This window comes from Trichomycterus rosablanca, chromosome 9 (genome assembly GCF_030014385.1).
Source record: "Trichomycterus rosablanca isolate fTriRos1 chromosome 9, fTriRos1.hap1, whole genome shotgun sequence".
Lineage (NCBI taxonomy): Eukaryota > Metazoa > Chordata > Actinopteri > Siluriformes > Trichomycteridae > Trichomycterus > Trichomycterus rosablanca.
The window spans coordinates 9,968,681-9,983,949 of record NC_085996.1 but is presented as its reverse complement, the minus strand read 5'-3'; the positions used below and the strand labels follow the sequence as shown (position 1 = coordinate 9,983,949).

Sequence of the window (15,269 nt, the reverse complement as noted above, 5' to 3'; positions counted from 1 at the left end):
CTCACTCACTGACTAACATATTGACTCACTGACTCACTTACTCACTGACTGACTCACTAACTCACTGACTCACTCACTGACTAACGTATTGACTCACTGACTCACTGACCGACTCACTCAGTGACTCCTCCTTAGTCTGGCTCACTCACTCATTCACATACTCACTGACTCACTCACTCACTGACTCACTTACTCATTTACTGACTCACTCACTCACTGATTTACTGACTCACTCACTCACCAACTCACTAGCTCACTTAGTGACTCACTCACTCACTCACTCATTCACTCATTAACTCACTCACTCACTTACTGACTCACTCACTCACTGATTCACTTACTGACTCATTCACTCCCCAACTCATTTACTGACTCATTTACTCCCTGACCGTCTGACTCACTTACTCACTGATTCACTCACTCACCGACTCACTCACTCACTCAGTGATTCACTGACCGTCTGACTCACTCATTGACTCACTCACTCACCAACTCACTTACTCACTCATTGACTCACTCACTCATTTACCGACTGTCATTCACTGACTCACCGTTTGACTCACTTATTCATTCACTCACTCACTGACTCACCGTTTGACTCACTCATTCATTCACTCACTCACTGACTCACTGACTCACTCGCTCATTTATTGACTCGCTCACTTATTGACTCACTCACCGACTCACTCACCTATGTAGCCAATTTACATCCTGCATGCTTTCAGAAGGTGGAAGGACCCCAAAGTACCAGGAGGAAACCCAGTGAACCCACATCTCACAACACCCACTCTTCAGCCCACACCACTTTACCGACCCGTTCGATTGGTCAGAAGTCGATGCGAATTTGCATATCAAAGTTCTGCAGAGTTTAGCTTTGCGCTAACATAACGCATTCTTCTCGGACCTGTGTATAACGGAGCGTAATTTTAACAGCTGTAATCTAGTGAGGCTACGTTCCCTCTTTTCTTCCCCTCCAGCCCACACTGTAAAACGTTTTCATCCCACACGCCTGCTTCACTCGCCTCCCAAACAAAAGACAGGAACACGCTTTTAGCAGTTTCGTCTAATGGTTACCCGCTACACCAAATTAGCAGGCAGTCGTTTGGTTGTTCTATTTCTTGCTTTCTGTCTCTGTTTTCCTCACGAACATGGCTGCAGTGTGGTTTCAGCATCCGCCTAAAAAATCTTTCTCTGGAATGCTGAGCTGAAAGCACAGGGTGAGCGAAAAATTGCTAGAGTTTCATTTAGCGACATCTGAAGACCTGGCAACGTCACGCCAGTGAAAGAATTGGTTAGAATGTTTCATTATTTGTACGACTTCATTGCTAAAGGTTCTAATGTCTGGTGGTGTCTGTGGCGCAGTCGGTGCAGCACAGCCTTATGAGACCTGTGGATGTGTTCAAATATTTTCTCCAGTCAAAATCTGTCAGGAGTTTTGTATGTTCTCCTCAAATCTGTATAAGTCACTAACATGCAGAAGGTGGATAACATGACCAATAACATGCAGAAGGTGGATAACATGACCAATAACATGCAGAAGGTGAATAACATGACCAATAACATGAATAACATGACATGACCAATAACATGCAGAAGGTGAATAACATGACATGACCAATAACATGCAGAAGGTGGATAACATGACCAATAACATGCAGAAGGTGAATAACATGACATGACCAATAACATGCAGAAGGTGGATAACATGACCAATAACATGCAGAAGGTGAATAACATGACATGACCAATAACATGCAGAAGGTGAATAACATGACCAATAACATGCAGAAGGTGAATAACATGACATGACCAATAACATGCAGAAGGTGGATAACATGACCAATAACATGCAGAAGGTGGATAACATGACCAATAACATGCAGAAGGTGAATAACATGACATGACCAATAACATGCAGAAGGTGGATAACATGACCAATAACATGCAGAAGGTGAATAACATGACATGACCAATAACATGCAGAAGGTGAATAACATGACCAATAACATGCAGAAGGTGAATAACATGACATGACCAATAACATGCAGAAGGTGGATAACATGACCAATAACATGCAGAAGGTGAATAACATGACATGACCAATAACATGCAGAAGGTGGATAACATGACATGACCAATAACATGCAGAAGGTGAATAACATGACATGACCAATAACATGCAGAAGGTGAATAACTTGACCAATAACGTGCAGAAGGTCGATTGGCTACACTACATTGCCTTATGTAAAAGTAAATGTGTGATGCTGTGTTGCCCTCTAATTAAAAAATGTGTTACCGTGGGTGGCACTGTTAAGAAAGTGGGTGCTGCACACCAACATAGGTCCTGGGAACCTGGGTTCGAACTTCATCTCCGGTTATTGAGTTTTGCATGTGACTTAATTGAAAGCTGTCTTCATGACACAGTGGGTAAAATGGGTGGGCTCTGTATACCAACTTTCCTTTGGCTATTATGAGTTTTGCATGTTCTCTACATGTTTTTTGTTTTTTTTCCTCCTGGCACTTTTACTCCCTCCCATTTTTCAAAACCATCTGAAGGTGGATTGGCTATATCTATCTATATTCCCCCTAAGTGTGAGTTAGTGAATGTATGAGTGTGTGTTGCCCTGTGTGTGTGGCGAACGGTTCAGGACCCACTGCGACTCTGACCAGAATGAAGTAATGAATGAAAATAAATTGATTAATAAAAATTAATACATTATTTAAAGGCGTGACCATGGCACAGATTTTCTTAAGTACATTTGTTTTACCTAGCACTAAAACATGCAGAAGGTGGATTGGCTACTCAATAGGTGGGTCCTGCGACCAGTGTTTTCAGATGACACTGAACCCACTGCGACCCCAACCAGGGTAATGTTCTGAATGAATGGTGTCACAGCTGTGGAGCTGCAACACGGGTCCTAAGTACCTGTGCTCAGTCATCACTTGTAGTTTCTGTCTGTTGAGTTTTGTATGTTCTCCATGTGTTTGCTACAGAACTTTCCAACTCATGAACACATGCAGAAGGTGGATTGGCTACTCAGTAAGTGGGTCTCTTCAGGGTGTCCTGCGACCAGTGTTTTCAGATGACACTGAACCCACTGCGACCCCAACCAGGGTAATGTTCTGAATAAATGGTGTCACAGCAGAGGAGCTGCAACACGGGTCCTAAGAACCTGTGCTTGATCATCAGGTGTAGTTTCTGTCTGTGTGGAGTTTTGCATGTTCTCCATGTGTTTGCTACTGTTCCTTCCAACTCATGAAAACATGCAGAAGGTGAATTGGCAGCTCTAGAAAAGTCTCCCTAAAGTGAGTGAATGAACGAGGTAGTGTCTGGATTGGCGCTCATTGAGAGTGTTTTACCGTCTAGTGTTCCTAGGTAGGGCCAGACTCACTGTGACCCTGACCGGTATGAAGCAGTCAGTAAAAATGAATAAATAATGTCACAACCAGACACAAGGATTTAAAAACAGCCTGTATACAGATGTGAGACGGCGTTACAGTGAACTCTTCAAAGTCTTATCTTAATTATCTGTGGATTAAGTTATCGGGGCCGTGGATGAAGATTTCGTCTGGGGGATTTGGAGCCGTCTGAGGTAATTGGGGGCCAATTTACATCCGCTGAATAAACATGTAGCCGGACGGCTTCGGAATGAATGTTTACGACCAAGAAGAACCGCTGGCGCTAAACAACCAGGCGCATGCAATCCTTCAGAACGGGGATTAGTGCGCAGCGCAATAAAATTTTAAATCAGGGCTTTGGCATGTCATAGTACAGATAATAAACGAGCGCGATCGTAACCTAGTCAGTGTAAAAAATAACGTCTTCTTGAGGAGTTTTATTGCACCTCGGCATGACTGAACCAGACAGACGGAACACAAATAAAAACATGCTTAGTGATTAGCTCAGAAGTGGATGAAACTACAGCTAGACTGCATAGGTCAGTCCACTTTGTCTTACAGAGTGCAACGGGAGGTCCTACAAGCCCCGACTACGCTTTCCGTGATCTCAGCTTCAAAAACAGATATCTGGAGTCGCTGTTCCCCTCCCACTCGGACCCGTTGTGTTCGCTCCATTCCAGTATACTAAACTGGGCACCTTAATAAAGGACGCTTTATTTTCAAACCCACAACATAAAAGAGCCAGCAGACCTTCTTAATGTAGAGGTCAAGCATTCAAACATGTACTGTTCTCTTGGTGTATCCATATACATTTACATGTTCAGCATTTAGCATACGCTTTTATCCAAAGCGACTTGTGACAGTGTACTATCTGAGCAATTGAGGTTCAAGGGCCTTGCTCAAGGGCCCAACAGTGGCAACCTGGCAGTGGTGGGGCCTGAACCGGCAATCCTCTGATTACTGGTCCAGTACCTTAACCACTAGGCTACAGCTGCCCTACATTTCTATATCCCACATATGCCATTAAACACCGGAAACACTATTCGAATGAGCAGACTTTGTGACTGAAGCTCCTGCCATTTGTGTCGTATTTGTTGAACTTGCATTTTTTTTTTTTCATTTCCTGGTCAGGGTTGCAGCGGGTCCAGTACAGGGTTTATGCACCCACCTTGGCTGAGATTCGAACCCATAAAAGGCCACTTCAGCCTGTTGTACATGCTCTATATGCCACAGAGAGAAGGAATGAATTATTATTACATTGGCAAAAGTATGTGGACACTCCAGCATGTGTTTCAGCCACACCCATATCCTAATATAGTTTGGGGAAGGCCCATTTTTACTCTTCCCGCATGACGAAATGTACAAAGTCATTTGCATACTGTAAAGACATGGTTTAATAAGTTGGGTGTGAAGGATCTCCAGTGTGGCCTCATCTCATCTCTTCTGACTCAGTCTGTGTGATTTCCTACAAGCTCATAGCGAGGTGTCCACATACTTTTGGCCCTAGTGGATGTCCATGCCCAGGCACCGTTAGAAGATTTCAGTTCAAACTGAAGTTTTTATTACTTTTCAACCTTTAAAGAAAGAATGAAATTGTTGATGGGATCTCTAGATGGCATCAATCATGCATCAGCTGTGGGCAGAGCCGCCACTGGGCAGCGTCTCCGCTGAGTAAAGAAAGAGAGAAGCTGGAGATGTTGGCTTTCCATTTATCTGCAGGCATATCGAAAAAGAGTCGAGCAATAAAGCCTGATAGATATGGATTTTCGGAATAAACGATGAGGGGCTGCGTGTTCCAGCCTCACCACCACTGCCTGTGTTTGGCTGGTGCTTTTTTTTCATGATTTCAATAAATATTTTAATACTTCTGCATTTACCAAACACTTTATTAGGGACACTTATCTGGTTATTATTTTATAAGATGCACCTGCCACACAGATCAAGGTATACTTTGCTGGTATACAATTACTAACAGTCGCTCTCTTTAAAAGAATTTAAAAGTCCTAACAACACTACTTCACCTGCTACACATTCCAGTAAAACGCACACAGATACAAATATGCACAGTGTTTGGCTCAGAAATGGATGAAACTACAGCTAGGCTGCCTAGGTCAGTCTGCCTCATCTTACAGAGTGCCTCAGGAGGTGAGCTTTTCTGGTATACAATTACTAACTGTTGCCTGTACACCATTTGCGATCAAAAAGGGACCCCCATTTGGGTGGTGGACCATTCTCAGCACTGCAATGAGACTAACATGGTCATGGCATGGTAATGTGTTTAGGTACAGCAGTGTTGTTGGGATTTTTAAACACCTTGATGTCAGTGCAGGGAGGAAAAAGGAAGGAAGGCTAACAATGTATGTGTTCCTAATAAAGAGGCCTCTTAAACATAAAATAAAAATCATAACGACACCACTGCACCTGCTACACATACCAGTAAAACACACTGTTTAGGTACAGCAGTGTTGTTGGGATTTTTAAAGACCTTGATGTCAGTGCAGGGAGGAAAACGGTGCTCATGGAAAGAAGAAAGACTAACAGTGTATGTGTTCCTAATAAAGAGGCCTCTTAAACAGAATATAAAAATCCTAACAACACTACTGCACCTGCTACATATTCCAGTAAAACACACAGATAATATGCATAGTGATTAGCTTAGAAGTGGATGAAACTACAGCTAGACTGCCTTGGTCAGTCCACCTGATCTTACAGAGTGCCTCGGGAAGTGAACTTTGCTGGTATACAATTACTAACTGTTGCTCTGTCCACTTTGTCACCCCCTGTACGCCATTTGCGATCAAAAAGGGACCCCCATGTAACCCTACTGACCGATGTAATTTGGGGCGGACCAATTTCAACACTGAAATGAGACTAACATGGTCATGACATGGTAGTGTGTAGGTACAGCAGTGTTGTTGGGATTTTCAAAGACCTTGATGTCAGTGCAGGAAGAAAAATGGTGCTCAAGGAAGGAAGGAAGGAAGGAAAACAGTGTATGTGTTTCTAATAAAGAGGCCTCTAAAACATAATATAAAGATCCTAACAACACTACTGCACCTGCTACACATACCAGTAAAACACAGAAAATATGCTAAGTGATTAGCTCAGAAGTGGATGAAACTACAGCTTGACTGCCTAGGTCAGTCCACCATTCTGAGCACTGCAATGAGACTAACATGGTTATAACATGGTAGTGTGTAGGTACAGCTGTGTTGTTGGGATTTTTGAACATCTTAATGGTAGTGCAGGCAGGAGGGAGGGAGGGAAGGAAGGAATTAATTAAATAATTTTATCATTTCCAATTCACCTCAGGTTTGCTCCACCTGGGAATCGAACCCAGGACCTTCTTGCTGTGAGGCAACAGTGGTGCTACCAGTGTATGTGTTTCTAATAACAAGGCCTCTTAAACGGAATATACAAATCCTAACAACAATACTGCACCTGCTACACAAAAAATAATAAATATGGATGAAACTACAGCTAGACTGCCTAGGTCAGTCCACCTCATCTTACAAAGTGCCTCAGGGGGTCCTACAGGACCAGGCTATAACCCCCTTGATCCCAACGCCAAAACCAAACATCTGGAGTCACTGTTGCAGTGGTCAAGAGGTTATATCCGATCCGATCTCCCCCCGGCCCGTTGTGTTCGCTTCATTCCAGTATATGAAACTGGGCACCTCAATAAAAGACGCTTTATTTTCGAACCTGCGTTCTCAGCTGGCATCTTTTACTCCAACCAGTTTTGCTTGTAGCACTTTGGCAGCAGGGAGTCCAGAGCTACGCTTAATTATTGACTTGACTACTAATAGCGTCAACATAGACGAGAACAGCATTCCAGAGTCTAGCCACAACACACACACACACACACACACACACTGAGGATCAGCGCTGACCTAATTAACATTCTGCCACTGGAAAGCAGAGGTTGAATTTCCTTGGAATGTGCCTTTGCCAGCTAACTGGCTTTAATAACTTGAATTGGAAATATGGACCGAAAGGTCATGAGTTCAAATCCAAAACCAGTAGAAATCCACACTTGGACCCTTGAGCAAGACATGTATCTGTTATTTTTTCATGGAAAGCAGAGGGTGAATTTACTTGAAATGTGCTTTTGCCAACCAGCTTTAATAACTGACCAAAAGGTCATGAGTTCAAATCCAAAACCAGTAGAAATCCACACTTGGACCCTTGAGCAAGACATGCATCATGTATCTGTTTATTTCTCATAGAAAGCAGAGGGTGAATTTCCTTGGAATGTGCCTTTCCTAACTAGCTTTAATAAGTTAAATTGGAAATACTGACCAAAAGGTCATGAGTTCAAATCCAAAACCAGTAGAAATCCACACTTAGACCCTTGAGCAAAACCTGTAAGTGTTTATTTCTCATTTACAGACTTCTCTTTGTAAGTCGTTTAAAATATGTATTGTTCACCAGATACCAGGTAAATGTATAGCCAATATCAGGAGCCACAACATTTTGGAGTGTGTCTGTGGGAATTTGTGCCAATACACATTAAGTAAAAAGAGCCTTTTGCAATTGAAGTTCCAGACCCAATCTGTTTGGGATGAATCGGAATGCTGACTGTAAGCTAGGCCTTATAACAATACAGTAGCTGACCTTACTAATGGCTTAAAGTAAATCCCTGCAGTTATATTCCAAAAAATAAATAAACTATAAAGCCAAAGTGAGAACAACTGGCTTTGAATGTGATGCTGGTGTCTTAAATACAAAACACTTGTTGACCCTGTAACTGGTCAAGTACTGGTTAAATTGGTTGTAATTTTCCAGATGTTGTACCAGCCTGTCCTCGGTGGCACACGCTGCCCGTGTCGCATATATCTCGGGTCTTTACTGTTTGGCCCGGCTGCATAATTCATGCAGCTCCTCCGCCATCAAAATCGCATCTTCTTTCCTTCAGAATCGACCCGACGGCACCCTGCGGAGGAGACGAGATCACACACACAGACACGAGCGTGCAATCACATGGTCGGAACATGATTGAGACATCAGCTTTCCAGGGCAGAGCAAGATTAATCGAGGAAATGAAAGTTCTGTCGGAGGAGAGAGAGAGATAGGGAGAGAGGGAAAGATCTAAACAGGAGGCTTCTGGGAGTGGAAACTGGTAGAATGGCATCACTAAAGGCAGAAAAATTAAAAAAATACATTTTGGTAGTCAAAACCAACACCAGTTAATCTGAGGATTGTTGGTACTTATTTAAAATTTCATTAAAAAAATGGGGAGGGACAATGGCTGAAACTGACTGCTGTCCCGTCGAGGCACCTACACAGGGTGTGATACTGCACTCTTTGTGACTCCGCCCCTGCCAGGTGAAAAGAAACGATTAGCTGCACACGATCGCCAGTGTTGAGATCTTGTTTTATTTTTTAAACAATCGTCTCCATGCAGACTCTTGTTTGGCTGTGGGTCTGTAAGGGGGAGGGACAATGGCTGAAACTGACATCGTTGTCTCCCCAAGACTAAGTGCAGCCTCTGCTGTCCCGTCGAGGCACCTACACAGGGTGTGATACTGCACTCTTTGTGACTGAAAAGAAGCGATTAGCTGCACACAATTGCCAATGTTGAGATCGTTTTATTTTTTAAACAAGCGTCTGAAACAGAGATCATTGCTAGTGCAGAGACACCAACACAGGGTGCGATATTGCTATCTTTGAGACCCCGCCCCCCTGTCAGGTGAAAAGAAGCGATTAGCTGCACACGATCGCCAATGTTGAGATCTTGTTTTATTTTTTAAACAAGCGTCTCCATGCAGACTCTTGTTTGACTGGGGGTCTGTAGGGGGGAGGGACAATGGCTGAAACAGAGATCATTGAGACCCCGCCCTCCTGTCAAGTGAAAAGAAGCGGTTACCTGCATCCGATCAGTGGTGGGAGTGGCGGCAACGACAAGAGAGAGGAAACTTCTGATCGGCCATGACTAGATTAGGGTGCAAAAAATAACAATAATGCGTTCAGATTTTGTGTTTTAGGGATTGTGGTACCAACATTTTGCACAATCCTACTAGGGAACATGTTGCTGTGGCAAGTTTAGACAGAATATAAAAATCCCAACAACACTACTGCACCTGCTACACATATCAGTAAAACACACAAATACAAATATGCATGTTTAGCTCAGAAGTGGCGTACAGGTCCAGATGGGGTATAGCTTCACGTATATTTTTTAGCCCCAAACTGCAAACTAAAAAGAAGAAGTTGAGGCGTTTGCATGATCCCGATCCTCGTATTACCTTCGTCTCTCCACTGTTGAGTGAAAAACTGAAGTGGCACTAGAGGCAGACCGTGTGCTAGCCGTTGTTTATTGCTGGATAATCAGTCCCTTGATCTTTGCCACTCGAGAGTCAGAAGCGAGTGGCTGTGATCATGGAAGCGTTATCATCACAGGTAGCCATGACGATACTACACATATCCCAGGAGTGCTTGTGTATTTGTGTGCCACGCTTGGAGGTGGGTGGGTGGACGGGAGTGGATGATGCTGTCCCAGGTGAAGCATGTAATAGGAGCAACATGAATACATTTGTGGGATGATAGTAGGATAAATAAATTCATTAATTCAGTGCTCAGGGTCACGGTGGGTCCAGTACCATAAGAAAACTCTGGGTCTTCTGTCGGGCATCACTTACTCACGTATGTCCTCGCTAGTCCACCTTCTGCATGTTTCTGGTAGGTGTTTGATACTGCAGTAAAGTGTGAAACCCACTTGGGACATCTGATCATGCTTACTGGGCTCCTTTCATCCAGCTATAACAGTCTCCACTATGGGTCTGTTTGGCAGTTGTAGCCTAGTGGTTAAAGTACTGAACTAGTAATCGAAAGGTCGCTGGTTCAAGCCCAACTACTGCCAGGTTGCTACTGTTGAGCCCTTATGCAGGGCTCTTAACCCTCAATTGCTTAGACAATTTATTGTCACAGTACTGCAAGTCGCTTTGGATTAAAGCGTCTGCTAAATGCTGAAAATATCAATGTAAATATTTGAAAACCTTTTGAGCTGCCTTGCTGCCTAATGCCTACCTAGGCAGCTGCCTAAGAAGAGAGGATTCCAATAAGACATCAGACTTATGAGGCAGAAATTAAACAAACTACTTAGAGATTATGCCATTGATTGTCCCTGCAGTTTTAGCTTACTAAGCTAACAGAATTAGCCCCAGGTCATCTAAACCAATCAGCTGAGGCGATACAACCTGCAAATAAATTTTAATTTAGCATAGCCAATTCGCTGCTGGGGACCCCAATGGCGTCCAAGGAGGGTGTATATTCGCCCGACACACTCCCTTTGATGTGTGCGCAGTCCACCAATCATTCACCCTTCGTTATTCACCCGTACTTCGGTGGATTTGCGCATGAGGTCGGCTCCTCATGTGGCGAGCCACGCCCCGATCTCTGCGCAGGCGCCCTGGGCAACCCAAGGTCCTTACACAGCGCTGATAACCCCACCCCTTAGTCTGGTCTTTCCCACCCATCAGACTGGAGGCCAATTACATTAGCCAATTGTGCCTGCTAGAGGGCCCCCAGTCCCGATTCGACCCGGGAGCTCAAAATCTCGGTGCTGGTGTGCTATTGGATTGTGCCGCACTGAATGCTAGGGTTGCCTTGACCGCTGAAAAAAAAATATTGGATGCTCCCCTGTTATTCAGTCAGATTATCACTCAAAATAAGGCACCTCAGTAGGCAGCATTTTACAGCATCTAAGAATTTAGACATGCCTTTCTACTCAGGAGCATGTCGGATGTGCTAAAATGCGTCTGTGTAGAGAGCTCACTAGGTTTTCAGACAGACAGACCCTTTGTCTGTGGAAATGTCTGTGCATTTAGTTTTCAGTACAGGTCACACCAGGGTCAAACCAAGTCTTTATGGACTTTGCTTTGTGCCCAGGGGACAAACAGGAAAGAACCACAAAAGTATGAAGCATGAAATTGATTTTGTTTAGCAATGTCAGGAATGAGTACTGAACACAACCCAACAACACACAACAAGGGACGTCCATATACTTTTGGCAGTACGGTGTACGTTATGCTTTGCGTGTTGGCATAATTGCTTTGAGATTATTGTGAATGAGTCTTAGCTGCAAAGCAAATGCAGAACAGGATTGAATTGGGACAGATGGAGACAGAATGAAATAGGATCGACGGCAAGATAGAAAGCAAACACACACACACACACACACACACACACACATGCACAAACACACTCGACCTCGCTCTTCACCTGCCACAGGTGGCTCTTTCATCTTCTCTGTTTCCCCTCCCTCCTCTTCTGATGAATACTGCAGCGTGAACGCGCGCTCGGGTGCCCGGGTGCCATTATCATTAATGAGAGGCACCTTTTAAGTGTCGTATTTTTGTGTCTAAAGCCTGCTTTTTGCCCTCATGCATATGGATAACGTGTTTTGTAAGTAAACGTGTCAGGGTTTGCATAAAGAACAAGACTTCCAAAAACACAAGCTCATAAAGCCCTTAATTAAAATGACTATAGAAAGGGTCCGGGTTCAATTACCCACACGACATCACAGCATCAGAAGCGAGGGTGGGTTAGATGTGGCTGGCTGACCGGACGTCGTTATTTTTGGAGATGAGTATTTTGAAGGGATAAAGGGATTTTCCTCTTTTCTCCCGACGAGGACTGATGGGTATTGTAGCTCAGCTGTGACGGGCTGTGACGGCGCCCATAACTCACGTTTTAAACCCGACTGGCTGTCTCCTCGCTTGTCAAAAGCATTAACTTTTACTGCTGCTCACGGCTAATCGTTACGCAGAAAGCTCGTTTAGAGTACCAGCCGGCTAATTAATTCACAGAGGTTACGAGTCTACAGTTTCCCTCCCTCGTTTATCATTATTTTTATTTATCAAGTATTAACCTATTGGACTGTATCTATAGCTGCAAGGTCTAGTTAGAATGGAATGCCTTTATTTGTCATATATACATACACTGATCAGCCATAACATTAAAACCACCTCCTGTTGCTACGCTCACTGTGTATTTTATCAGCATCACTTCTCATATCATATAGATACACTTTGTAGTTCTACAATTACTGACTGTAGTCCATCTGTTTCACTGCTTTCACCCTGTTCTTCAATGGTCAGGACCCCCACAGGACCACCACAGAGCAGATATTATTTGGGTGGTGGATCATTCTCAGCACTGCAGTGACACTGACATGGTGGTGGTGTGTTTGTGTGTGTTGTGCTGGTATGAGTGAATCAGACACAGCAGCGCTGCTGGAGTTTTTAAATACCGTGTTCACTCATTGTCCACTCTATTAGAGACACTCTTACCTAGTTGTTCCACCTTGTAGATGTAAAGTCAGAGACGATCGCTCATCTATTGCTGCTGTCTGAGTTGGTCATCTTCTACACCTTCATCAGTGGTCAGTGGCAGCATGACAGAGCCAGGATTTGAACTCTTAACCTTGCGATTGATAGCCCAAAGCTCTACCCACTAGGCTACCACTGTCTTAAGTTATGTCCTGATGAGTTCTGTGTCTTATGTAATATGTACAAATATTATACTTCTGATATCTACAGTCAAAATGTAAATAAACATGTCTGGGACTTGAACAATATATGGACAAATGTATTGGGACACTCCTTCAAATTATTGAATTCTTGTGTTTTAGCCTAACCAAATGCCAACAGGTGTAGTAAATCAATTATATAAATCAAATGATATGCTTCTTACTATGGAGCAAGAGTTAAGGGAAGGAATTATATAAGAGCAATATGCTTTAAACTCTGCAGCAACAGTTTAGGGAAGGCATTTCCCTGGTCAACAAAACAAAGCAAGGTCTATAAAGACATAAAATAAAGTTTGGTTTAAAAAAAAGACCAGTGGCCTGCACAGAGCCCTGTACTCAGTCCCACTGAACAGCTTTGGAATGAACCTGGAACGTCAATTGAGGCTTTCTTGACCAACATCAGTGCCCAGCCATACAAATTCTCTTTTAACTGAATGGGCACAAATTCCCCCCACAGACCTAGAAAGTCTTGTGAGGTGAAAAGATCACATAGAGGTCAATCTGTTTTAATGCCATTTGTTTTTGAAATGCAATATCCAGCAAGCTCATACTCTGGTGTCCACATACTGTATTTTGGCCATATAGTGTATACCAGACTGACCCCATTAAATAAACAATGACTTCTTTGTCTCTTATTGGTTAACCAGTTAATTATTAACATACCTGATCAGGACTACTGTACCTCTACTGGCGGATACACCCACCTTCCCTGGTTCTCTGATCTCTTCCCAGTCTGTGCTGTGCTGACCTTGGTAACTGTCAAGTCAGTCTCCTCTGCATTGTGAAACATCTCGCAGTATCTGGGTTATGCTCTAATTGTGTGTGAGTGTTGCCGGCGGGACAGATTTCGCACGTCCCCATAGCGCATTAATATGGGGGTTGAAAGGAGAGAATAATCCAGTGTCGGTGTCACTCTTCTTGTCACCCGGTTACATAACTGTGCCCTCTTTTTTTCCCTTCATCTCACTTACTCTTGGCATTTCAAGACCTCCACAGTTTTTTAGATCTTGGGTTGATAGGTCAAGCAGAGCAGGGTTTCTGATGGCAAGTCTAGGGAATATAATTTCCCGGGCTTTCTGACACAGTGGTTGTGTTTTAACAATTTTTGAAAAATGTATTTGATACACTGTACTCCCTTTTGGAAGCAATGTGGCAGCAATTAAAACTGTCATAATTGTAGACTTTGCTAACCACATACACCTAAACTTGTTCTTCTCTTTTCTAGGACCTCCATCAGCTCCTCAAAATCTAGTTTACAACATCAACCAGACCACGGTGACCCTGGAGTGGAACCCTCCAGCCGATACGGGCGGCCGCAACGACCTGACCTACCGGGTGATGTGTCGGAGGTGTAGCTGGGAGCCGGAGGAATGCATACCCTGCGGAGGAAACGTAGCATACACGCCTCTGCAAAGTGGCCTAATCGAAAACTACGTCACCATCAGCGAGCTGCTACCTCATGCCAACTACACTTTTGAGGTGGAGGCCGTCAACGGGGTCTCGGAAATGAGCCGGACGCAGCGACTCTTCGCGGCCGTCAGCATCGCTACCAGTCAGGCCGGTAAGAGTTTTTACTTTGCTTATGATGCTTGGTTGGCGGTTTTGGAGAATATTACTTTTTAAAGTTCAGTGTCTGGATTAACTCTTGTTTTCTGTCTGGGTAATGATCATTTAGAGTGTTTAACATGAAACAAGGGTGATATTGCGATTTATTAAGCTAGGCCACAACTTCTGAGGTCTGGGTTCGAATCTGAGGGGTGATATTGGCCATTTGTGATGTTTTGGAGCCCTGTTTAGGATATTCCTACCAGTTTGCTAGTGGAACTGGATCCTCCATGACCTTAAAAGGATAACGAGGTTGATATAAATGAAAAAAAAAACGTGACTTTTTCCCAGAGACTTTAAAGTTTACATCAGTTTGACTACAAATCAGCACAGGCTACACTTAAACTACCATTTTAATTCCAATATAGAACCAACTTACCCCTTTTATTCGCCTGCACTTCGGTGGAATTGTGCGTGAGGCCAGTCTTGCGCATGGAGAGTCAAACACCGATCTCTGCATTCATCCACTTCTGTATAGGTGCCTTGGGCTACTACCTAGGGTCCTTACATAGCATTGAAGACCCCACTTCTTATTAGTCCAGACTTTTTCCACTTGGCCATTTGTGCCTGCTAGGGGGCGCCCAGGCGACCAGTAGCAGAGCTGAGATTCAAACTCGGGGAGTTCAGAATCCCAGCACTGATATGCTAGCGGAATATCTTGCTGTGCCACCTGGGCACCTTACTTACTATATTTATCCAGATTAGGGTCACTGTGAGTCTGGCAACACCAAAA

At 43.8% G+C, this 15,269-nt stretch overlaps 1 protein-coding gene across 2 annotated transcripts in view; it reads left to right on the top strand.

Moving 5' to 3' along the window:
• epha7 (eph receptor A7) overlaps positions 1–15,269 on the top strand; it is a 125,552-nt gene that overhangs the window by 42,708 nt on the left and 67,575 nt on the right. For both annotated transcript variants that reach the window (XM_063001847.1, XM_063001846.1), the window contains exon 5: positions 14,157–14,492. In XM_063001847.1, coding sequence (XP_062857917.1) covers positions 14,157–14,492 — 336 coding nt within the window. The remainder of the gene's footprint in view (positions 1–14,156; positions 14,493–15,269) is intronic.